This window comes from Anticarsia gemmatalis, chromosome Z (assembly GCF_050436995.1).
Source record: "Anticarsia gemmatalis isolate Benzon Research Colony breed Stoneville strain chromosome Z, ilAntGemm2 primary, whole genome shotgun sequence".
Classification (NCBI taxonomy): Eukaryota; Metazoa; Arthropoda; class Insecta; order Lepidoptera; family Erebidae; genus Anticarsia; species Anticarsia gemmatalis.
In genome coordinates, this window is record NC_134776.1 from 10,235,913 (window position 1) to 10,261,943 (window position 26,031).

General features: G+C 37.8%; 2 protein-coding genes across 2 annotated transcripts; both read right to left on the minus strand.

The window, feature by feature from the left end:
• Nucleotides 1-1,342: 1,342 nt before the first annotated feature.
• LOC142986332 (paramyosin, long form-like) lies at nt 1,343-11,760 on the minus strand. The gene is made up of 16 exons (XM_076134785.1): nt 11,572-11,760; nt 11,441-11,497; nt 10,113-10,199; nt 9,072-9,238; nt 8,624-8,861; nt 8,396-8,515; nt 7,979-8,245; nt 7,598-7,844; nt 7,182-7,309; nt 5,786-5,898; nt 3,759-3,948; nt 3,355-3,489; nt 2,851-3,045; nt 2,440-2,535; nt 1,992-2,273; nt 1,343-1,874 (listed from the first exon to the last, which is right to left on the minus strand). The coding sequence occupies exons 1-16, from the start codon at nt 11,680-11,682 to the stop codon at nt 1,671-1,673; spliced, it is 2,637 nt and encodes an 878-aa protein (XP_075990900.1). The 5' UTR covers nt 11,683-11,760; the 3' UTR covers nt 1,343-1,670.
• On the minus strand, nt 3,990-5,711 carry LOC142986333 (paramyosin, short form-like). The gene has a single exon (XM_076134786.1). The coding sequence runs from the start codon at nt 4,933-4,935 to the stop codon at nt 4,027-4,029; it is 909 nt and encodes a 302-aa protein (XP_075990901.1). The 5' UTR covers nt 4,936-5,711; the 3' UTR covers nt 3,990-4,026.
• Nucleotides 11,761-26,031: the final 14,271 nt, after the last annotated feature.

Genomic DNA, 26,031 nt, shown 5'->3' on the forward strand with positions numbered 1-26,031 from the left:
GGCATTCATTCGTTGTTGTTGGTTGCAATATCCTGAAACTTTATCGCTTTAAGATCTTACTGTGTCTTAGGTATGATGCTACACCATAGGAAAATTGTTTTGCAGAAGGGTAACTAAACCAAATTAGACAATAACATTCATCTTTCTATGTTCCACATAACCTATATGACCAAAGTAGTAAATCAAATAAGATGTGTGAAATTCTCTACTTACTAGTATTTATCTTTACGTTCGATTCTATCGGTATTAAGAAATACATAAAACTAGGAAGTCTCGACAATCTTCTCACAAATGCATTTGACGCATAAATTCCCCATGAAACGTTTTATGGAATTCCTTTGACTTGATTCGCCTTATCCAGTAATTAACAGCCACTTTCCAATGAGTGGAAATGTAAATACGAACGCGTAAACTTTCTACATTGATAAGTTTAACCTGTTGACGGCGCAGCGAGGTGTCGCCGTGTCTTCGGCATGCATTCTTAATTACCAATTGTATTATCAGACTTAATTTTATTCGTTTCTTCAAGTTTTATAGATTGATTTTTGAATATGCTCTATTAAAACTTGCTTTGACTTAAACATAATTAAGTACAATAAAATATTTAATTTTTTTTTCTATATATTTTCATTCTCATTTCTTATATATGAGAATAGAATTTCAAGTAATAACGATCATCTTTTTTAATTCATAGGGTACTTGTTGCTCTGATAAAGTATTAAATAATATCGATATAATATATAGACGCTGATAGAATAACCAAGTTCATTGACAAAAGTGTGGAGCATTAAACAGTTCAACAGATAAGCGCTCCACACAAATCAGTATGCTATCACTAACAGTAAACATATAAGTTTCACACAAAGATCTTGGCAACCACCACGAATTCAAATTGTCTTACAATAACAAGTTATATAAATCTACTTTTCAGGAATTTGCATAAAATGTTCCTACTGATTAATTACACTAGGCCTGCCAAAGTATTCTTATAGCAGAAGCATTCTCAAATTGCTTAAATAATTTCTTTTGTCAGGGGTGTGGTAATGTGGTTTTGTTATTTTCTTTTTGAATTTCAAGATTCGTTCTCCAAACTGGTCGAAATAAAATACCAAGTTTCTTTTGAAGTTTTATTGCTTTTTTTGTTTCTTTAACATAAATAGCATTTATTTTTAAATATTAAAAGTTACAGTTACAAACGTACAATATGCATTGCACCATTAATAAATAATAATATAAAATAATTCTTTTACTTTAAACTACTGCACCTAAATTACGGTACATAACGACATTGTGTTGTATAGCGCCGGTGACCTTATAATAGAAAAATATTGAAAAAAAAAGCTTAAAGTTTTTGGTTCCTTTATTTGGTTGAATTAGCGTTACATTTAAAAACGTCCGTTGGGACGAGCGGTCGGCGTTTGGCCGGAGTAGTGCGGAGACACGGCAACGTTAGGGCGAGCCGCCGCGCCGAGCGCCCGTCCCGAGCGAGCGAGCCGCCAGCGTCACACGTGTCGCTAGTGCGCACACGCATAAGGCGTACTAACTAGCGCCACCTGTGGCTTTGTACATCACTTAACGAACGACTAGGCTTATTATACCCGACCGGAATTGCGCCCCGATATCGATAGATGGAGAGAAATGCTGGTGTGTTGGGGCGAGGGGTGGGGCGCTCACATGCGCTCTGTGCTGAGGGCGCGGGACTCCTGCACCAGGTACACCTGGGAGCCGGGCACGGTGGAGGTGGTGACGAAGGTGCGGTGCTTGGCGCGGATCAGGGACAGGTTGCTCTCGGCGCACTCGGCGCGGTCCTCGGCGGCTTCCAGCTCGCGTTGGAATCGTCGTACCCGGGTGACGTTCTGCTGGGATACACCCTCCTGTTGACACACATCACAAAGATTAAGTCAGAATCTCACTTAATACGCAAACGTTTGAAACGCAATAAAATCGTCAGAACAAAACAAAACAGATCATTTAATAATGACGGTTCTTACCTGTTCCTGCAATTGCCTCTTGTAGATGTTCATCTTCTGGGAGGACTTCTCGAGAGAGTCCTGGAGAAGGACGATGTTCTTCTGGTCCTCCTCGCATTGGATCATGACCTCCTTGAGCTGGCGCTCCTTCTTGCGGAGGATCTTGATGGTCTCGGCGTGCCTCCTCTTCTCCTCGTCCATTTCCAGTTCCATGTCCTTGATACGGGCTTCCAATTTGCTGATGATGCGCTTGCCACCGACGATGGCGTTGGCCTCAACCTCCTCGAGGCGGACGGAGATGTTCTGTAGGGATGATAAGATAAATCGTTAGATCGCAGCTAAAATTCCTTTTAATTTACTGGAACAGACTGAAAAAACTTAAAATAAAATGCTTGTATAAATCTATACCATGATGTATTTCATCGTTTATTTATAGAATTTTAATTACTTGTCAAGAAAGTGAAATTACCTTGACTTCGATCTCGAGAGACTTCTTGACAGCTTCGATCTTGACGATCCTTTCCTGCTCCTCGTGCAAGTGCTCGACGGTGTGTTTCAGCTCAGTCTGTAAGTAACAAACAAATTCATCAAAAAATGTAAAACTGTCATGTTTTTTTTTTGGTGCCAAGTAATATTAAAGCCGATTAATCGCAATAAACACCATATAACCTCTGACCGACGTATAACATTACAGTGAAATAATTTTGGTCCGTCTCATGAAAACTAGTCTATTAAACTACTAATAGTTTAGGCTGCTACTGGCAGATAATCCCAACTATGTATATTATTTTCGAGGAACATTCGGCGATACTAAAATACTCCATTCGAATTTCTACAGATATATGAGATTTTATATTTAGGTAGGCTATAGTTGCGTTACCTGGACGCGCTGGTATCTCTCGTCAGCGACGCGCAGCTCCTTGGTGATCTCGTCGTAGTCAGCGGCGACGGCGGCGAGCTCCTGCTCGATCTTAGCCTTGCTGCTGGACAGGTTGACGTTGATGACGGTCAGCTCGTTGATGCGGGTAGTAGCCTCTTCATACGACTGCTCGACGACGCGCTTAGCGCGGAGGGCCTGACAATAATAAAACATTTAGTAAGTACCAGTCTGTTTCTTATGAATTTATATTTACAAACGGTGAAGTGGGCTTGTTGTTTTTTTAAATTTTCTATTTCCTTGGAACTTAAATGGTTGGTTGGATTGTAAATGGTTGGTAGCGTCACCATTCTCAGTTATGAAAAAATGAATTTGAAGAAAAAAGTGTTTGTGAAAACGATGAATTACACTATCGAAAACTGCAAAAAATACTAAGACGCTTTTTCTGCCTACTTCAACTTCATGATATTTTCATTTTATTTATCTTAGTGAGTTAGTAATACTGACCTGCTCGTAATTGCCACGGATCTCCTCAACCTCGCCGGTGAGAGACTGTATCCTGCGCTGGGCGACGCCGTACTGGTCGAGCGTCACCTGGAGCTGCCTCTGGACCTCATCGTAGTGGGTCTGGATCTCAGTGAGCTACAAACAACAATATATTTTATGAAATTCCTGTTCATGAAAATTCTAAAGTTCATGTTCCGGCCGATTCAGTTCTGCAATTTTTATTTTTATTTTTATACACTTACAGTGTAGCAAAGCTGAGTAGGTACTAGTTAAAAAACATTGTTCCTGGTTTTGGACTAGACCCAAAAATAAAGTAATTGCCCAAGTAAGTACTCTAAAGAAAATGTAGTATTGGACACTTTTTTTTGTCTCTCTTAATTTCTTTCACTCAAAAGAATAATTACCTGCAGCGACTGCTTCTTGATGGTCTTCTGGAGATCAATGTTGGTCTTGTTGGCGACATCAAGGGACAGCTCGAGCTCGGTGATCTGGATCTGGAGCTTCTTCTTGATGCGGGTCACCTCAGACTTCAGCTTGGTCTCGGCCTCAACCACACGAGCGTTCAACTGCTCGATCTCGATGCTGGTCTGCTTGCTGTTGACAATACAAAACAATATTCACACAATGTCCTTACGAAACAAGTCCCTTATGTTAAACATTCATTTACACACTTCACCTTTTATCTATCATAAAACTCGTATTCAGTTCATCGAACTGTCTTATCGTTTGTTTCAATTCGTTTAGCGGTTGCAAATATGATGACTCATCTATTGTCGGTATTTCTATGTTCTGAATCCTAACGATACAGGTAGAGGGCGATGTTGCCCTTATACTTCTTCTAACTGACTGAGTTACAGCTTCTTGTAACTTGCTCGCTGATGCACTCGAAATTCTAGATTCCGCCACTGCGTGAGACATTACATCTTGCGTTATTTTTGACAGATTCCTATCAATCGCACTACGTTTTCCATGAAACTCAAATTTCTTCATTCTGTCTTCTGAAACATTTTTTCTACTTTCTCCCAAGAGAGTTTGCGCGATCGCTTTAGCTGATTTGCCTCTGTACATTTTAGCTTTTCCCCTCAATTCAGCACCGACGTTTATTTCTTTCTCATACAATTCCAATTCCTTTTCTATTTCATCCATCCTCTTTTTTTGTCTTTCCACCTTGAACTTTTCTCTGTCTACCTTTTTCTTCCTCGCTTTGGTTACAACACTTTCAGTTCCAACGTGCTTTGTTACATTGGCTGCGGCTGCGGTAGCTATCACTGAGAATGGAGAACGTTTTGCAACGTTAAAAGTATTCAGGTCTCGCTTTGCTTGCTCTGCGATTTCGTGCGATATCTTGGTCACGTCCTCTTCAGAATAAGCGCGTATTGGTTTATCAAACCTGTATTTGTCTAACGCTCGTTCGTTGTTCCACGGCAGGTGGGGAGGTTTGGCTGAAACTCCCTGCTCTTTAGCACTGATGTAGTCTATCATCGGTTGATAGAAGTGAATACCGTAGCCATAATTATCTTCGTATATTGCGGTCGGTGGTTTGTTCCATTTATTATAGTTAGGCACTTTAACTGGCGGCATGATGATAGATATACAGCGTCGCGTCGGATAACTACGATTGTTGGTGCGCGATCACATCGACATGCACCGCTCGGGGCCGAGGTTGCGTAATTGGGGGCGCGAGAAAATGAGCATCGTCTTTTGTACATTTTCAGTCGAACTTATTGCCAAAGCTGTGTGTAGTCACCGGTAATAAGCACCAATCAGATGAGCGGTTATATATAAATGGAATTCGTGCCAATTATTTACAATATATTTAATGTAAATTGCGTTTGCATTGATGCAGTTTTAGTAGGAAGTGCGTCAAACTATGTCTGGATTTAAACTTTTCCTATCACACTTTTGCGTTTAAGAGATTTTTGTGGATTACGGTGCTCAGATATATGATTTATAACAGAAACAACGTATAAATCTTTCAATTGGCGCTAGTCCATGATTGAATGGTGTCATGGTTGTGATAGTTAGTGTTTGTTGATTGCATGTTTGGATGACACCTATCAGTCAGCGCATTGGAGGGGTGGGGCGGACCGTTGAAAGATGTACTAGGCTTGTAGTTCCGATTTGGCGAACGTTGAGTGTGGTGTGTGATGATGCTTCAGTCATACGCGATCGTCTCTGGTGTAAACATTAGTATTGTATATCTTGGGTAAGTGTTTCAGCTTGCGAATGTCAAGACTCATGATGATTAATTAGGTTGTAATTAATCCATTTTATGATCATCATTTTTAGCCAGGGAGACTCATATTTTATTATTTTGATTTTGAATAATGGAATTTTTTTGAGTTGCTATAAGTATAACCGGTATAACCGCTGCTAAGATTCGTGAATTTTCAGCTGATTTGTCCGTGATTGTAGAGGTTTGTGTACTTACCGGATGGCTTCGATTTCCTCCTCCTTCTCCTGGAGACGGCGCTCGGCCTCGTGACGGAACTGGCCCAGCTCGGTGGTCAGCCTCATCGCGCGCTGTTCCTCAGCTTTACGGCCCTGTAAAATGCGTTTCATTATTGTTTCGGCCTAAATTATAGGATTCTTCTGGCTAATGGTATTGCATCCTTTTAAGATTAGCATGTTGTAGAGGTTGCTACCTAAGGCTTGTTGTATTCTGCACTCCCATCATTCGGCGTTGTCTGTATTTATTGTTGAAATTCCTTGATATTGTAGCAGTATTGTACACTAGCATTTGAATTAGATTTATGTTTTTTTCACATTATCGTAACTTTATTTATACTTTAATTCCGTGATTATTTATTAGATCGTTATACTTGAGCGAATGTATTCACTTATTACGTAAAGCGATTTATTTTCTAAACGGCGAATTGGTTTACATTCTTTATATTAATAACTGTCATTCTTTATCGGTCAATAGCATCTTCATGAAAAAAATACAAAATTGCCGGTATTACTTTAAAAATATCGTGCAAATAGTCGATTGTCCTCGTAGATATAAATACATGTACTATAAATAGATGTTACGGAACCCTGGCAAAGTCTGTTGGTATCGTATTTAATAGCTGATTAGTTGCCAAAGTGTTTCTAACTATTCCGAACAAGAATGACCTATTAATTACTGCTGTCAAACATTTCGTACGGTTGCTTAGGTGCTCATTTATTTTTGCCTCATGTCGGCTTGAAGAAATACGATACATTGCATGAAAACGAAATTACTTTCACTGCTATTTCTTAATGGTAATTTAAAAATATATCACACAGTTTGTTTGTATTTTGTCATTAGGTTTTCACTTTGAATTACTTTTTTCTAAGCAGTTGGTATTATGGATAGAGTCCTTTGGTTTACGTTACATGAAGTTAAATAAAGCGACGTTTTGCGTTCACGTTCTACAATAAGCGTATTTTATTGAATTGTTACCTAAATTACATTCTAGGCTAATAGTTTGTCAAGAAAGTGTAAAGGTCGGTTTTACGGTTTAACGATAATTGTTGAACTAAGTTCGTTAACTTTAGTAATATGAGTGTCTCTTAATATTATGTCTGATATCAGATCATTGCTTGTACATCACTTTCAAAAAATGTTTTTCCGTAAACTCAGATACTCAAATAGCTTTGGGCAATGTGCCCCTTAACAGGTCGATTAGTATCATAATGTGTCTTATAGTTTATTCAAAAGTTTAACCTAAACTACTACGCAACTATCAACGCAAGAACGTCCTATTGAAATGTATGAATCTAATAACGCTTATGGTGAGAAAATAAATTGTCATGCCAGACAACTGTTTGGAAGAAAAAAGAAGGATTTAAGTGACACTTACGGCTTCAGCCTCCTTGTAGGCAGCGGTGAGTTCCTCTCGCTCGTTCTCAAGACGGCGCAGCTCGATTTCGAGCTCGTGAAGACGGCGGTTCAACTCCGTAAGATTAGCGCGGGCGTCGTGCAAGTCATCTGATGAAGAAAAATCACTCTTTATATCAAGCTGATCACGTATCAATCAAAGACTCGAAAGAGATAATAGGGGCAGGAAAAGTGAACCTGAACAAAATTTGCAAACACCCAAAGAATTGTCAAGTCCCTGGAATTGTTGAAGAGCATGAGAAAATTATAAAGAGAAAAGAGCTGAACATTTATAATTTTCTAGATTAAAATTTAAGAACCAGCAACAGCTTAAGACAGACCAATGTTCAATAACATTGTTGCAACACAATCAATGTAGGAGTTTTAATAATAACTTACCACCCAGCTTCTTGTTTTCGCGGCCAAGGGCATCCTTCTGTTCGCGGGTCTTGTCAAGTTCGTGGGTGATGCGCTGGATCTCGGTAATCTTGATACGGAGGTCACGCTGGGTCTGCTCGTAGATTTGGACGGTCTCCTCCAAGCGTGACTTGATCTCAATGTTGACACGCTCAAGCTGCTCAGTCCTCTTCTGGAGCTCCCTAGCAGTTCCGTTGGCCTTCTCCAGATCGATGATGAGGACCTCAACCTGGTTTAAAATGTGCAAACTATAATTCCACTCATTTTTCAACATGTGTATGTGTTTCACTTTAACTCATAGTTAGAAATCTGGAAACAATTTACTGAATTTCATAGGCAAGAATAAAAATAAGAAATACTTACTTCGCTCTGCAGACGAGACTTCTGCTTCTCAATGTTGCTGATCTTAGCGATAAGGGTCTCGATCTGTTCCTCCTGCTCCTGGATGCGGACGGAGTACTTGCGACGGATCTCCTCGATCTCCTCAGCCCTGGCAGAAGCCTCAGCCTCGAACTTCGAGCGCCAGTGTCCGACCTCACCGTTGGACTTGACCAGCTGGCGTTCCAGGTCCAGACGAGCCTCGGATTCCTCCTCAAGCTGAACGCGGACGGACTCCAAGTCGATCTCGACCTGCATTTCAATGTAATGATTTATTAGTATAAGTAACACTAAAGATTCGTTCAGAATATATTTGTTACAAAAGAAATGTATACCTTAGTTAGAAGTTTGTAGAATAGTGTATTTTGAAAGAAATTTATGTTTAAGTAAACCTATATTTACCTGGTGGTAGCTAGCTTCAAGCAGAGAGCGCCTCCTCTCCTCATCCTCGAGCCTGCGACGAGAGTCCTCGAGCTGGCTGACCAACTGGCTCCTAAGGTACACTACGTTCTCGATGTTCACCTGAAAACATACAACGCTTTCGTTAATACTTGCAATATGTTGTAAATAATCAAGAAATATAATATGCATTTGGCATATATTGAAAATTTATTAGAAATGTTACGTTACCTTAAGGTCTTGAACTTCCTTGACGAGCTCAACATTCTCCTGGGACAAGCGCTGCTTGTGCGAGGTGATGTCCACAATAGTGCGGTTCAGCTCCTCGATTTTGATGTTCAGCTCGCTGATGGTGATTTCGAGCCTCTCACATGTCTTCGAGATGGTGATCTTTTCCTTGGAAACATTCTCCACTTGGGCCAACAGCTCGTAAACTTCAGCTTGGAACTTGGACTTCTCCTTCTCAGACCTGGCAACAAAGAAATATATCTTGCTATCACGGGGAACGGCAACATACTGATCATGATGTAGGTGGACGTTTATCAAATGATGGATTAGTGTTTGGAGACGCTCAGCAGTGTTCGCAGTAGTTTTCGCATAGCAATAGCTTAATTTTAACAAAGGAATAGTTAGTAGAATGGTGATAAAATGTATTTTAGAGGATAGTGTGGGTCCTCACCTGGCTTTGGCTTTGGAAAGCTGGTCGATTTGGTCCTGGAAGTCGACCACGATCTCCTGGTGCTTCTTCTTGAGCAGGTGGGCGGTCTCCTCAGATTCCAGGTGGACATCTTCCAGTAGCTTGCGGAGCTTGGTAAGTTCGGTGTCGCGTTTTCTGTTGATCTCGAACTGAAAAATGTATGGCGCCATTTCAAAATACGACCCCAAAATGTAGACATTTTGAGGTGCACATTGAAAAATTACTGCTAGCCTATTTGCACAATTTAGATTACTTTCTGCTCAAAAAAATACAAAAGATTTACATAAAAAAACAATACCCATTCCTATAGATAGATATTATGGTGATAATAGTATCTTTGTTAATAAACTTATGATCTAACAACAAGTCCATCATTTACGATGACTCTTCGGTTCTCAAAGATTCCCTTCGTTCGTGTTAAATCGTGAATAAATGTTTATGAAACTTTGTTTTTAATTACATAAGGTTGAAGACATGTTCACTGTACATTCGAAGTTATATTTCTGAGCTGAAAAAGACATGAATATACAACACAAAATTCATAGCTTAGCAAATATTCGCAATCGCAAACTAATACATGATTTCGCAAAGCGTTGTTATTGTGAATAATAATTCCGACATTTGTTTCAAAAAGATGATTCTTCCATGACGATCGTATTCAATATTCAGTTAGTCGATCTTGTTATACTTTTCTTCCTTATTTATTTAAATTATTTTCCTGTTAACTTGAGATGGTACGTTGGAATTTTCTAGAAATTCTTGAGATTTCTGTTGTTTGTAGATTCTACGTCATTCATAGAAACATTCTTGGTTCAGGTATGGTGATTAAAACATAGTCGTACTTTTCAAGTTAATTTAAAACTTCTAGAATTTCTTCTTCAATTCTTGTTTTCTCTGTTCTTCATTTATATCTTAATTATTTCTGCTTCTGGTTTATTGTTTCTTTTAAATCGATGAATACTTATAAACTTACCAACTATATTAAAATCTAGTTTTAGTAAGTAATTGTATGATGATATCTACCTGACTCTCGGCCCCGCCTTCAGCTTCCTCCAGCCTCTCAGAGAGTTGAATGACTTGCACGCTCAAATCTGCCTTCTCCCTCTCAATCTGCAAGATAAAATATTTTGTACCAGTATGACCTGCTTTTAATGATTGGTTAGTAGATTAATGCCTCACAATGACAAAAGTTATAGGTGTAATAAAATAAAATATTTTAAAATGTTTCGAGAATTTATGAATTGTCAAGATGAGAATTGATGATATAATTACGAGAATACAAATTATTTCTTATGTTAATAAAGTTTAATGAATTGTTGATGTTAATTGTTGGCATTATTAATAATTATTTTTCTATGATTTTTTTATGTGGTATATTATGTCATTGAACCTTAGTTATTGTGCACCGGTGTCATGAATGATCATTAAAATTTCTTAATAATCTACCTTTTCCTAATAAACGAATTTTTTACATTATGCAATAACGGGTTTCTGGGTAGGTTGTCCTTCGCATATTTCAGCATTGTACCCATCTAAAATAAGAAACGGTTTATGTCTCACGGTAGCTCTGACTAACTCGGATATTTTCGCTACTCATACCGCAGTCTATTATTATATTTCAATATTGTGGCATTCTCAACGGGAACGAGCATCATTTGGCCCAGTTTCAAAAGTGAGACCGGAGAGCGAGAAGTTGAGATTTCAGAGAATGCTTTCGCTACAGAGCTAAATATATCACGGAGTGCGCGAACATCGGCTGCGCGGAGTCGGCGCTGCAGCCGCGCGCTGTGCGCATGCGCGCCGCGCGCACGCAACACCGCAACCAAAATAGCATGCGCGAAGCTTGATCAGATGTCTCTCCGGAGCGATCCCTCTGAGTCTGAGACACCCACGTAACGTGCAAAGTGTTACGTACATCACTTGTATGATATTGAACCCTATGATGCGGATATGAACAAACTAGGAAACACAATATTTAAGGTCACTTCAATCCTGATTCCACTGACTTTTTACGACACATTATCTCACCAAAATAGTTATTACGATTTTATCACATATATTTTTTTATTAATGTTTTCACGGATGAAACGGTTAGTAAGAATTAAGAACCCCATTTGACCAATGATGTTAAGTAAACACTTAAGAGTTATTTCAGCACTGATAAAATCATAAATTTGTTAGGGTGAAGCAAGATTCACAAAAGGGGTGGTAAGTTAGAAGAAGGCGTAGGGCGGGAGGTATTAATAGAGGTGTTGGTAATGGCGCGCGCCCCGCCTACACCTGAACGGCGCGCGCGCCCTGTATGGCCGGCGCACTCGCAGTATCACATTTCGCATGCTCGATCAGCTTACCCTCTGACGCAGCTCCCTTTCGGATTCCAGATCATCATGGAGGAGACGGATTTTGTCCTGAAAAATACAACATACTCTATCATGTGTCCGCAAACACTTCACAAGCACTGCACTATGTCGCGGGCCGGTACCTCCAGCCTGGAGAGAGCACTCAGGTCGGCGGTGTACTCGATGTTGACGTCGGTGGTGCCACCGCCGCTGCTGCGGTAGGTGTACTTGGAAGTCTTCGCCACGGCGGACATTGTCGCTGGTTCGTCTCTCGATCGGCAGTCGGCGCTACGTTACCGGTCGGGCACCGTTCGACTAGTGAGAGCGGGTGCGGGCGGCGCGCGCGCACCAGCCGCCGCCCCGCGCGCGCCCTCCCCCGCGCGCCCCGCACCCCGCCACCCGCCGCACACCGCCGCGCCGCCGCGCGCCGCTCCAGGGCGGCCGGCCGGCTGGAGCTCGCGGATCGTGTTACCACCCCCGCGCACCCCCCTCTCAGCCTTTTATAGACACGCCCGTCTTGACGCCGTCGCGGTTCTCTTTTATTTGTTTTGCCCAAAAATTTGGCGAAACCCTTCATGTCCTATATAGTGGCAGTGTGCACCGGTGCAGCGGGCGCAGCGCAGTTATATCGGGGGAGACGAAAGTTGTTGTAAACAAGTGGAGTCGTGGGCGGGGAGGTCAGGTCCAGGCGCTTCCTGGTGGATTCCTGTCGGTCCCTGGCAGGCGCCCGCGCCCCGCTAAATGCCACCAATCGACTGAACTTAACAATGAACTTCTTGTACTCTTTAAATTAACCCCCAACAGCCGACGACTGCTCACTGTTTACAAACATTAATTAAATCTAATTTTATCGGTTGGTCTTCAGAGTAAGACAAGTTTTTGAATATTAAAACAATTTTAGTAGAATCTCGTAATGCTGGTCGTATAGTGGAGAGAAGTTTCATAAGATTAATTCCGAACAGTTTTTGTTAAGTATCCTCAATGTATCTGTTTGTAAATGTTGTGTAGTACTGAGCATCACATCGCGAATGGATCGTCGCCGCCGCGTCGTAGCACTTCGTAGCCGCCGCGTAGACCTTATATAGAAACAATGCAAACGCATAACCTATACTTCAGCGGTCCAAGTTTATGCCTGAAATAAATTAAGGTTTACAACAAACAATAACATAACTCACTGTATAAATATTGATATTTATTTAGGAGATCCATAAGAACCTTCATTTGAACCTAAACTATTTTCTCCTCCTTTTTTTTCTTGTACGTCACATGGTAAAGCCAAAACTTAAGGCAAATTATCTTTTTATATGTTCATTTTCCTATCACTAATGCCCGGTTTCTGGGTACATTTAGCGGTAGTTCATCTATTCTATAGCTTTTTTATAGGAGTTTAAACGTTATAGAATAGATAAACTAACGCTACATGTACCTCAGAAACCAGGGGTAAGTGTTATATAGTTAACTGCATACAAGTGATACGGTTTGTTGGTTACGAATTTAAGATCAAACCAACCAATTTTGTATATATTGTTGCATATTTGTGAGATGAAGATGACCCTTTATATCGAGAGATTAACCCAAAGGTATCGTCATGCTCAGTACGTTTTTGAACAAGTCACGCTGACATTGCGTCCAAAAGTCATCCGATCTATTAAAAAAGTCAAATACATTTTGTAATGTCATTGAACCGGCAAATGAACGGAAAAATAGTTGCATTTCTATTTTTCACATCGGATTAAATGAAAGGACACTCGTAGATGTGAATGAGTCGATTAAAATATACACATACATACGTGTACATTACATTCTTATAATGACTGTAATCTTATATTTGACTGCCTCCGTGGCGCAATGGTTTAGGTCACCACGCCGCTACCATTGCGACGGGAGGTCGTGGGTTCTATTCCCACACGGGACAATTATTTGTGCGATCCACAAATAATTGTTTTGGGTCTGGTTGTACTTTCTGTCCGTTGTTTGTATCTTTGTAAAAGTCCTCGCGACTCAAGAGCAATTCATAGTGCGGGAGTTGTCTGTAAAAAAAAGGTTCTCTAAATTGTTCCAGGGCCGCGCGGGCTTTACAAAACTTTGCACTCAATAAGAAACTTATTAGTTGGGTTAAATTAGACTTCTGTTCACTGGGCATAGAATATATTATTATTCTAGACACATTGGTACAATTGCTGCATTCGTTAGTCTCTTTTCAAATACGTTCCAAATATACTTTTGTCGTTATGTTTCTCAGATGATTAACTTATTGCGACTATATGATGTTGTTGATTGCCATGAAATCTATTTTTAAAGATATAAAAAAAAACATATATTGCACAACTGCCTAATGGTAGGAAACAAATAAATTAAGTTGTCGAACGCAGGCTTAATTTCAGGCTAATATTTTAAGTATAGTGAGCAGAAATAATCAACAGTGCAGTGGTATGTAGAAGACTTTTTCTACTTCTAATTGGTTAAGACATCTGTCTCAGATCAACTGCAATACTTCTGGGCTGATTCAATTCTGGCACAGGCTCGCACGAGAGAAAACAAATAAATAGTGGCATGTTCCGCGTTAAAAAGAACAAAACATTATGCTCCCAGTTTATACAGAGAAATAAATGACGTCACCAACCATTATGTAATTAAAAAGTAAAGAGAGAATTGAATATACCGAAAATAATGAGTAGAAGCAGTCGTCAAGTGCTCCGAACTAGAAATACTCCAAGGTAAGCGAGCCGACTATGACGAAAACATTGTTCCAAAACAAACATGTAGTCTTCTAACGTATTTCCATGTTTTATTTCAACCTTTCAACAACTACCACTTAGTACAAATATACAACAAAAATAAGTATGTTTTATCAAACTTCATTACCTAGTCAAACGTCGGATTTTCAATATTCCTATCATGATTTTTGAAAATCCATGCAATTTTTGAAACCCAGCTCCACGAAATTAATAAAATTCCAATATCATAATGCATTTGTCTAAGTACTTATTCCAAAAAAACTATTTACAAAATCTTTTCAAAATTTTTTTCAATTCAAAATTTTTGAAACCCAGCTCCACGAAATTAATAAAATTCCAATATCATAATGCATTTGTCTAAGTACTTATTCCAAAAAAACTATTTACAAAATCTCGTAAACTACGACACTGCATCTGAAAAATATAAAATTCTTCCACTCGTGGTCGTTACTCCTCACAATGTGCATTTTTGTTGGAACTGAATCGTATAAACACATTAATGTTCCATTCATATATCTCTCCACATCTCCTAATATATGTGTATTTATATTTTCAACTTTTACTGTTCAGATTTTATTACAAAAAATTTCTTTATACAAAACTGTTTAAAAGTTAACACACTCATCTGGATTTTACGGCTAGCTCTAGCGGTATACATTTCAAAAACAGAACACCTGCATTCGCCGCGGTATATGTAACTCCGTTAGTGAAATGTCATAGATATTTTCTGGTAGGTCCTAATGTACTCATATTAATCATAGCTTTATTTTAGCTAGTGAATGTACCGCCGACGAGAACTTATAGCGTGGAATATATCAGATAATAATAGAGTACAGTTCCCGATCAAATTTACGAACCAAATTTTCCATAATTTGTTTATTTTATTAATTTATCTCACATTAAAACAGTTTAGTGTTAACGATCTAAGAATTTCTGAAAGTTATGACTGCGATAAACTAATTATGTTTACTAGATATTTTAAAAGCGAGTCCTTGAACTATGAGACGCACTATTAATAACAGCAATGCTTTTATTTCATCCACGCATCGAGATGCGCCGTCCTCTGCTATAACTCATCGTGTGGATACTTTAAGTACTAATTGTATCATCATAAAGGCGGTACTGAGTCGGCGAAATATTATTAATTGCTGATAAACTTGTGTATGTGACTGTCCCGCGTCCCGATTTCCACCGCGCGGGCGCAGGCGCAGGTGGGAAAATATTCGGTTATATTCGTACCTGCGCGAAGTGGGACGACCGCTTTCCGCGTGTCCCCTCCCTCTGGCCTGGACCCCCCTCCATCGTGTCCGCATGACTCAGTCGCCGCTGGACACGTTGGAAATTATTAATGCTAGCTTTTCCAACGTGTTTATATGTCGGCCGACCGTATTTTATCTTTATGTTTCTTCAAATAAGAATAGTTGTTAATATTTTGTTATTTTAGAACCAATTTATTTGGAATGAGATGACTGCGTCTTTTTAATTTCAGGCTCTAGTTTCAGTGACGACATAAAGGTGAGTGACGTTAATATTTTTCTGCTGTCGCTTTGTGATTCTTGTTTGTGACATTTTTAGGTTTAATAATAACCTCAAAATATGATGTAGTGAGCGAAGAATGTAACTTCACAGCAATAAAAGTATTTTTATGGATTCGTCTGCATTTATTTAATATTCTTAAAATGAATTTGAAACCTATTCCAGCTCCTACACTATGTAGGTACATACTTGCATTCGTATAATAAACATGTTACATATTATTATTTGCTGGCAGATATAAAACGAAGTTTATCTTTCCTCTCGTGAGATCGCAAAAATATGCTTTTAGCAATAATCGTAAACAAATTGCCACCTCAAGCATATACTGATCAATGAGATCTCAAAAATTCCTAAATGCCATCTATATTTATTTAGAATGAAAGGGCATTCACTTGTAAGTAGATTTATCTGTGGCGAAAACATTTATATATGGTGCTATTGAACTTAGTATTTACGGGGTAATTGATTTTTGCTAGTTATTTATGGGTTGTGATTGTTTTGACTAGAAAAACTATCTGGAATGCTTTCTCTGTGAGATACTTGCCACATTTCAGCCTACGCAGCAATCTAAACAGGTAAAAGAAATGTTGAGTACATCGACCTGGGAGGTGATAGGTCATGTTCTATCGCCAAGTCACAGGCGAAAAGTGAAAGCATCAAAACAAGAGTGTATTATTAGCGGATGAGTCAGAACTATAAATCGAGCGCGATTTCAGTGATGTGCATAACGTTATCGAATCATCCTGATTATTTTGACGTGGTGAGTCCCGAATACATTCTGATATCGCGCGTCAGCCGCTCTTAGGTGTCTTAAGCTGTGTTATAATGGACTCCGGGGCAACATCAAGGAAAAGTATACAGAATCTTTGCCCCAGTAACATAAGCAATAATAGACGGGCTGAATTGCTATATCTTGCTATTAAACTTAAAGAGAGCCTATGGATAGGGATAAAAACTATGAATAAATCACATGAATTATTCTCTGGGGCATCAGTTTTACGTAAAATGGCCAGTTACGTAATTACGTGGTCGCAAAACCTAAATCCAGCAACGATTCGAATGATACGAAACTAGCTGGTCAAACACGTGCTCACGTTTCTTTATCAATGACGCATTCGTCACAAGTTTAACTCGAGAACTATGGTTTCATCACGATGTTTCTCTTCATCGTTCAAGCGAATCAAACTAATTAATTAACGTCTACTTTCGAGAGAACACATGAACAAACATGAGTAGGTGTAGAGTGTTTTGCGTGAGCAGTGTGAGCACTGGAGACGCGGCTTAACTCGTCGTCTTCGCACCCGATAAAGTTTATTTTAATCTTTACGCCCGTAACAGTCATAAAGGAGTAAGCTTCGGTGCCAACAATCCTGGTTATTTACGTGACGCCTGAATACTTCTTCGCTTTATGGATGCCGTTAAGTGATTTAATTGTTGAGGTAGTGGTTTATTCGTTTAGATTTTGATTTCAGTACCTTGATTCTCTACCACTATCGACTACCGACAACCGGCTAGCTACCGAAATTTTGACATTTAGAATGTACTGCCAAAATATTTCCTACGACGCCCGTCAGAGGCGCTGATCAGATTTTCATACAAAATTTCTCGATGACAGGTCGGTTGTCGGTAATCGATAGTAGTAGAGAATCGAGCTACTATTCGCTGAATATATATGAAATAACTGCAATGGTAAATAAAAAGATTTAATTCGATTTAAAAGTTTTTCTTCTTACAACTTCTATGTTACTATTAAGTCGTCTTCGTTTTCTTTGAGGAGTTTAAAACTGGCGTAAATTATCACTATTTATTGATGATGAATGGTAATGAACAATAAATGATTAGTGTATGAAGGACCGTGACTGTAACAAGCCAAGTGTGGAGATTGTAAATTAAAGCGATATGTTTATTTCTGTGTGACTAAACTCCCTAAGATACTCATAGTATGAAAACGATGGTGACAATGACGCAACCTGCAGACAATATTTACTCATGGATTATAATTTTGGAAATGAGAAATTGGAATTACTAAGTAAATGATTATGCTTCGTTCTAAAATGCTTGTGTGACAAATACTTGTTTTCTATATAGAGAGATGCCGATAAATTATCATACTCTACTAAGTGAAAAAGAATTCAAGTGAAATGTGACACATTGTCATGAGTTTAGAAGTCATGTCAAGAAAACTATAGACAATTTTGAAAAACTTACCTTAGAAAACTTGACTTACCTAGGTTTATTATGCTTTAGAAATTGCATTAGATCAAATCGCCTGGCATTTAATTGTCCAGAGTGAAGAGATCCATGAAGATGACGCTTCGGGTAAACGAAGCGTGGTCGAACGAGTCTTCTAACCTGAAAACATGAGAAAAAAGTCGTTTTAGAAGAGAACGCATGGTAATGTAGCTTATAACACTTTATTTCTACTACAAGTGGTCATAAAATCCCCGGGCAGTTACTGCTCCTCAGAACAAATGCTAAACCCGCCCTTGTCATGTTCCACATTTTAGTTGTTTTGGCAACACGTAAGAGCAAGTGCGTTTGACAGTAGTCTAGAACAACTGTAAGAGTATTAGTAGTAATTAGTCGTTATTAATCAGGGATCAATAGTTGGCTCCAGGAGACCAAAGACTGGGTCAGCTAATCCGTTCATTAGTTACTGTTAATTATGTAGGCTAGTGTATTTTAAGTTGCTTAATTGAAGGACGATCGCCGTAATGATTTCACAACAGCAAACTAAGATTTGGGTCCGGAAAAGAAAAATACTCCAAACATGTGATATGTTGCAATCATACATTCTATAAGCCTAAGATTTATTTAAGTTTTTAATACTTAAATTACGAGTACCGACAACCAGCTAGCTATTGAGAAATTCTACACGAAAATTTGCTTAGCGCCTCTTCCGGGCTCCATAAAAACTATTTTGGCAGTACATTTCAAATGCCAAAGTCTCGATGCACGACAGTAGTACACAGAACTGCGCTACTAATACATCCGCACTGGAAGCTTGTTCATCGCTATGAACTGACGATCAAATATAATAATATCTCCAACCAAAAATACAAAGTCAAAAACATCGGTAGTTTATAGAAAGTATGTCAATCAACACACTATGCATATTTGCATAACACCGAATTGACCACATTCCCAATATTCTATACCGGCCATCAAACACAATAGACGTTAATAATGAATTCCCTGAACTCATTATTAATTCATACATCCTTTAGAACAATAGCGACAAGTTATGCCGACTACAGATACATCTAAACCACATTATTTAACAAATATACATACACATACATACATAAAATCACACCCTTCTCCCATAGGGGTAGGCAAAGAGATACATTTAGCGGTAGTTTATCTATTCAATAGCGTATAAACCCATTTTCAAAACAGCAGTTTGAATGGATAGACTACCACTAAATAAATGTACCTCAGAAACCGAGCATTAGTACGATCCATACAAAACTAATTAAACAAACGTATGAACGAAATGTCAGTGGTTTATTATTATCTCGCTATATACAACAGGTATGAGGCCAGCTAATAAACAATGCTCACTAAATTGTAACTAGTAGGTTACATACAGTTTATCTACTAGGATACCAAGCTTGAAATATTTATGCTCGTAATACTATGTAAGTGTATTATTGGGCCAAGTCATCTTTATTGAGACCTTTCTCGCTACGTAGCACGTCGTATCTATAGAGGATTTACGATCATAAACATTTAAAAACTGATATGTAAATTGAGTAATATTATTTTTAAGAAAATTAAGTTGTCCCGAACTACTTATGGCAGCACATTCATGAAGCAATCAACAACAATACAGTTTTATGTTAAGTGTCTTAGATTGGAATACGGTTAAAAGTAATTAATCTGATACTGTAAAGTAATATATTGTTGATATAAAAAAACACCTCAAGTTGCAATAACGTGGTAAGCCTTTTCAAAAACTTAATATTAAATTAAGGAAAAGCAATCATGAGACAAAACATTAAAATAATTTCACATACTGAAACAGGAACTGAGATTAATCTTTATAAAGATATTTTTGTCATAACATCATCAACAAATAGTAATTCTCATAGAAATGAAACATACGTCCGGTCTATTATTGTTGGAACGAAAACATTTTGATGTACTAATGTAATGTCTCGTCTCGGGTCTCGAGGAAAATGATGTGGAAATATACCCCTCAGTGCGCAATCAAGTGTGGGAATTAAGAGCTACTACACACTGTCGACATTTCGACAATTGAAACGATACGTTAGTCGCCCAAGCGGCTTGTGCCTACCAAAGTTACAGTTGCCTTCGGACGCCTTCCTTGCGACTAATCGACAGCGCGTAAAGACCTTGCTCGAGTTATTTAAATATCTCTTCATGAACGTTCTGATACATACAAATCAATTATCTATTTAGTGAAATTCCTATTCAAGTGATTTCCAAGAAATATATGCCGCCTTTATTAAAATGATTTGAATATCAATCAGAAAATAATATTGTAGCTACCATTCATACATTCTTAAGAAAATTCAAGAGTCTTTTTCATGGAACGAAGACCGATAAACTTTATGATTATTTTCATAATTGGCGTAGATAGGTATATCAAAAAGTAACATGTAATTTCAATCAAATTACAAACATAAGTAATACTCGTATCTATACCTATACGCATCTATTTCACAAAGTCTTGCTAAATCAGCTGCGACTTAACTAAGGATTATTCTCGTTAATGTTCAATAGTATGACAAAAACAGGTATAACGCCCATGTTGTTGTTGCTGTGGCCACCGCTTTTATTTTTTAAGCTCAGCATAATTTTTTTTTCATGAATTCATATAGATACTAACCTATCCTAATGTAGGATTTACATGCCGCATAGGCGCATACTACGTGTAACACAACTTAATCTTGTAAGATGGTCTTTAAACCAAACCAAAAAAACAACATGTATACAGTTGTTGGAGTCTTCTTTCTTAAATATTTTTTCGCTACACCGTAAGTATCAATGTATGAAATTCCTTGGGAGGAGGAAATGCTGGCACTCATGACTGATACTGCCGATGACGATGACATATAAAAATAGCGGCACTGAAACATCGAACTGTACGTAAAACAACTTGTTGTGTTCAAAATAACTACAGTGCAACGCTGTTCATTTTACACACACGATAATTAAAACATTTTTTAGCTTTTCCAGTGAATGGAGACAGTGACAATATCGTAATTAACGTGTTGAAAGTTTTACAAGAAATAAATATTAAAGCATTTGAATACTGTTTTTGTTTTCCTAGTCCTAGACCTTGATGAGTAGACTTGACGATTTTTTTCCAGAGTTTGCCGCGGAACTTGTTGAACGCCGCTAATACTGCATTATCTTCTTGTGATTCAATTTGTTTCAACATGCTTTGATATAATATGCTCTCAGAGCATCAAAACTAATCAACTTGGTAGATGCACAGTAAAAGCTTCTAGGAGGGGTTGAATTTGCGCTAATGTGTCTACATTATCTATCTTCTACGTTCACATAACATTATTTCCCTAGCACTTATACCAAGGAGTGAACTAAACAGCGCCCGGATACATAAGCTCTGCATAAAAGTTAATCTCGAAAATCGTATCTGTTGACGCTTGCTCTGAAAGTCATATAAACTTCAATAAAAATCTTAAAAATAGCATCTGTTTAACTGGTGCCTTTCACTCTTGTAGCCAAACAAACGTTAAATCTCATCTTTGTTTTCAAGATAATCGTCTGTCAGAAATAGCGAAGGGCGCATCTATATTCGTACCCAGTGACGTCAGCTTTCATTTTGAACCGATCAAAATCTAATTTTGACATGATCGGATAAACTGAAGAGTTTAGTAGGTTAAGTCAGTTTTGATATGAGAAGGAATGAAAACATCATTGCGTTTCGCGGTAGAGGGATAATAATACACTTGTTCTATAATCCGGCTTCACAGTAAAGCACTAAACAGTCTAATTATCTGTTTCTGACAACCAGTTGCGCATACGAGATGGAGGTGGAATACAAATGTTTTCCGTGTTACATTTAGGTGTGTAATGATATCTCTAGAAAACGAGGCTATTTTCATTCTTATAATATAATTATAATAACTAGGTTCAAGGTAATAACAAAGGATCAAGTGTAAAATTAAAAGATTGTATATTTAGACTTTTTGTGTGGTTTCTGTAATCGCAATTTCTAGAATGTATTTTTTGTTAAAAATGTGCATGACGTTAAATGTCTCATGAAGCACAGAAGAACAATTAATGTTCTCTTGTAATAAGTACATATAATCGGTGGAGACCCAGTTTAACATTTTCTAAATATGCAGATTTATATTTTTTTTCTGTTTGTTAAACCTGGCAGGTGACCACAGCGAATGCGCGAAAGTTAAATCAGGAACAATAGCCCCGATACAAAGAGAATGTAGTTAAAAGTTTTCACCGCTCCATGCAGTCCACAAGTTAATTGGTTGTTAAAACTCCTGCTGGTTTCGTTGTCAGGCGCACCTCGCGTTACGTTGGTGCCGTAGTTGTAGTGAAGTGTAGTGTGTATGTAAGCTCGAGGGCAGTTGCCTGATTGCATATTTTACAAAATGCTGATTCTAATGATAATACATTTATTTAATTTCTTTTTTAGACCAAACAACTATATGGTATAAATCACATTACTAATTGAAACAATTAATTTCCACCCTGGAGTAGGAAAACTTCCTTATTCGGTATCGGTTTATAATATATCTTTCATGGAAATTTTTTGACACAGAGCCAGTGGTGGCTTACTTGTGTTACCAAATTGTGCTTCAAGTAAAAAATTTGTTGTTGTTACACGCGAAGAAATATGTGAAATAGCGGATCCACATTTTCAAAATGTTAAAAACTATAAAGTTACAAAAAATTCCAACTAAATATTGTGTAGGTGTAACGCCTATAACACTTATAGCTTAAACTCTCTCTTCCATGCTATGAATCCTATATTGGGATCAGCCTTCTTGATCTTTCTCTTCCACTTCGCTCTGTCCTGGACATCGTTTTCGGAAAAACGCGAGTAAGTTAGACGTAATTCTAAATTAAATTTAGTTCTCAAGTAAAGACACTAGTTTCAAAGAAGTATTCCACAGGATTATTGCTAACACGGTGATCAGATTCATGTAGAGGTGAAATTTTATAATTCACGTGAATGTTCGGTATTACCCGAGTGCACGAGAGCGAGTGCTGGCGTGATTCTCAAGTGTGTGGGCAGAGACAGCTTGCGTCGCGTGACCAATATATTTTAATTCAATAGTATTATACTCGTCTTACCTTTCAGGATATTTTTAAAGAGGAACGTATTTTTAATACGTAAAGGTGCTGTCCGAACGACATCAGACTTCTAATTGAGAGTTTAGTTCAAATCCAACTGGATATTAATGTGGCCAAACAATGTACACAATTTTGAAACCATTTAAACCAGTGGTTCCCAACCAGTGGCCAAGTATTGGCATGATAATAACTCACGTAATAACTTAAGATGGTCCTTTAAGCAGAGAATAAATAAATTAACTGACTAGGTATTACATCGATCTCAAATTTTTTTACGGCAAAGAGACTGAGCTGCGAGACTTGGAGTTTTTTACAGGATGTTTTTGATGGGATCATATTATTATTTATCTCTGAAACGGTGAATCCTAATTTAAGTTGGTAACAACGTGTCGTCAGTAGCCTATAGCAGAAAGCAGATGCAGATTATTATCGACATTGATTTTTGGACAACCGTGTGCCAACCACTCTGTATTTAATATTATTTACTGGAAAACTGATTTTTACAATAATTTTTGGATGTAAGTTATTATGCGTCAAACTCGAACGAGTCTTACTCTGTATCGATATTATGAAATTATAGTGAACCCGATTAAATTTTTCTTCTGATAAATAGGCCAATGAGATTAATGTAAACAAAGTTTTTAACTCACTTATTACGTTATTAGTCTAGACCCAGATTCAAAAGTTATTACGACAGTAAGCTATATTTCTTATAATCTTTACAAGTACAAATTGAATGGTGAAACATAACTTAGTTTTCACGACTGATCATGGAAAAAGAACCTAAATTATTTATGCCATCCTCTGAATTTCGGGCATTTTAAATCAAAAACTTTTTAATTTGATTTATTTCTAGGTTGTAGAACAATATATTACTTATCTAGCATATTATTATGTAGGCGACTTCGTCTGCGGTAAAAGGTTTCTTGGAATTCTGAACTTCCTAGTACTATTCTGTGTTAATCCAGCTTAAAAACCATTATGTGAAAGAGTTAAAGCCTCCAACAAATGAGGATTGGAACCTGTAGCTCGATTTTCTACAATTGAAATCGAATCATCGAGTATCGAGAATTTGACATTAAAAATGTACTGCCAAAATAGTTTCTACGACGTCCGCTAGAGGCGCTGAACCGGTTGTCATACATTTTTTAGGTAGACAATCGCGGTACTCAAAATATACTTATATACATATAGATAAAATAATTAGAAGATTTCGAAAAAATGTCGTTATTCTTCAAGAGTGTTCAATATAAGTGAAAATCGCTGAATATTTCCACCAGCCCCCTGTATTGGTGAATTATTCACTGTTGTAAAACGGGCTCTGGCGTAAACATGAATCATTCAAAAATAAACATTATATGAGTCAGCGGCTACTTCGCCTCTTCAGAATGTGTAGGTAACGTAAAAATCTGGAAATTAGCGCACCACTGAAAAACTCAGCATTATTTTCAATCATGAAATACGATGGCGCGGCGCTAGGGTTTTTAAACTTAATTTATGTATAATTGTTAGTGAACTTGGGCTTTATGGATATTAGAATAAGCGATCACATTGCGAGCAGCAGATATCAATGAAATTAGTTTTATCATTTTATAAAGAGCTGTACATTTATTTTGTGAAACAATTTTCTCTAAATTTCTGAAACAATTTTCATGAACTTTAACGTAAACAATACAAATATGTAAATCTATTCTACCTATCTTATTTTTAAGGTAGCTTGCCGCCGGAGTATGTTTGTGGTTTAGAAGTACTTATTCAAGATTAGTCAAAATAGTTTAAGCCGCCCGAGCGGCGTTTGACACGGCTTATAACGACCGTTATCTTTATTAAGAACAATCAGGATCGACTTTAACGTGCCCTCCGAGGTACGGAAACTGTCATTATAAATAACACTATGCGGTTACCCATCTGATTCTATACAATGACCGCACTAAGGGTTGCTTAACCCACTGATCGTTGACAGACCGGTCGGATCGGTGGCTAGAATCAAATATTCCATAGCACAAATATATTCATAATTACAAATATATTTTGTATTTAAAATGATATCAAAACACATAAATTAATATGACAACACGACAGTAAAATCTTTGAAATGGATCTCGTACATTCTGGACGTTTCAAAGATAACCACATCTTAAAATCGTAAAACCGCGAGATATGAAGTTAAAAATGATAATATCAAACTTCAGATTGGATGGCTCACCTCATTGCCAAAGGTGTATACATTCCGCAGTGGCAGAAATAGCCTTGCGTAGGAGTCACCTCCAACGAAACTGAAAAGTGACGCTCACAACAAATTGAGCAGTAAACGAATGTGTGTTAAAAGGTTAAACAATGGAAGCTTGGAATAGAAGCTGTTTGGAAACGCTTAAAACATTTATACTATAATAAACATAACTCAAGTTACGAATTTCAGTAGCTCTAAAATATGTGTAGCGGCAAAGATTAGTTAGATGAAAGTGTAGCAGTAGCGACAAAATTCGGTTAAATATAAAACTAGTTTCAACATGATTCCCTATGAACAAAAATAGGAAAACGATTTTTTTCACACACCACTGATTTTGATGTATTCATTTAGCGCAAAAGCCTTCACTCGTACTAGGTAGGACTTATACGAATGTATCATAATTAACATTTCTAATTATCATGAGTGAAGGCACCACCAAAAAATAGCGGTAGCGGCTGAAAAATAGCATTATAGAATGAAGAAAAACACATGATTTTACCTTCCCTAACAATTTTAATTAGTTGAAATGAAACACTTCATTTATTTAACGATTTTTTCTAGTCCATTCATATTAACAGCTTAGACCTCTTCTCTTCCTCGAAAGGTATGATAGCGAAATGTCGCATGTTGGTCGTCAAAACTTTGAAAAATAATCATAACGTAATTGTTAAGCGAATTCACTGGCAACAAAATAAAGGAACATTTATATGGGTTCTCCGCGAACGTGTTATTCACTTGCTTAAATCTAGAAACAATTTGACCAGTTCCCTTGCTTAACTGAAATGTCT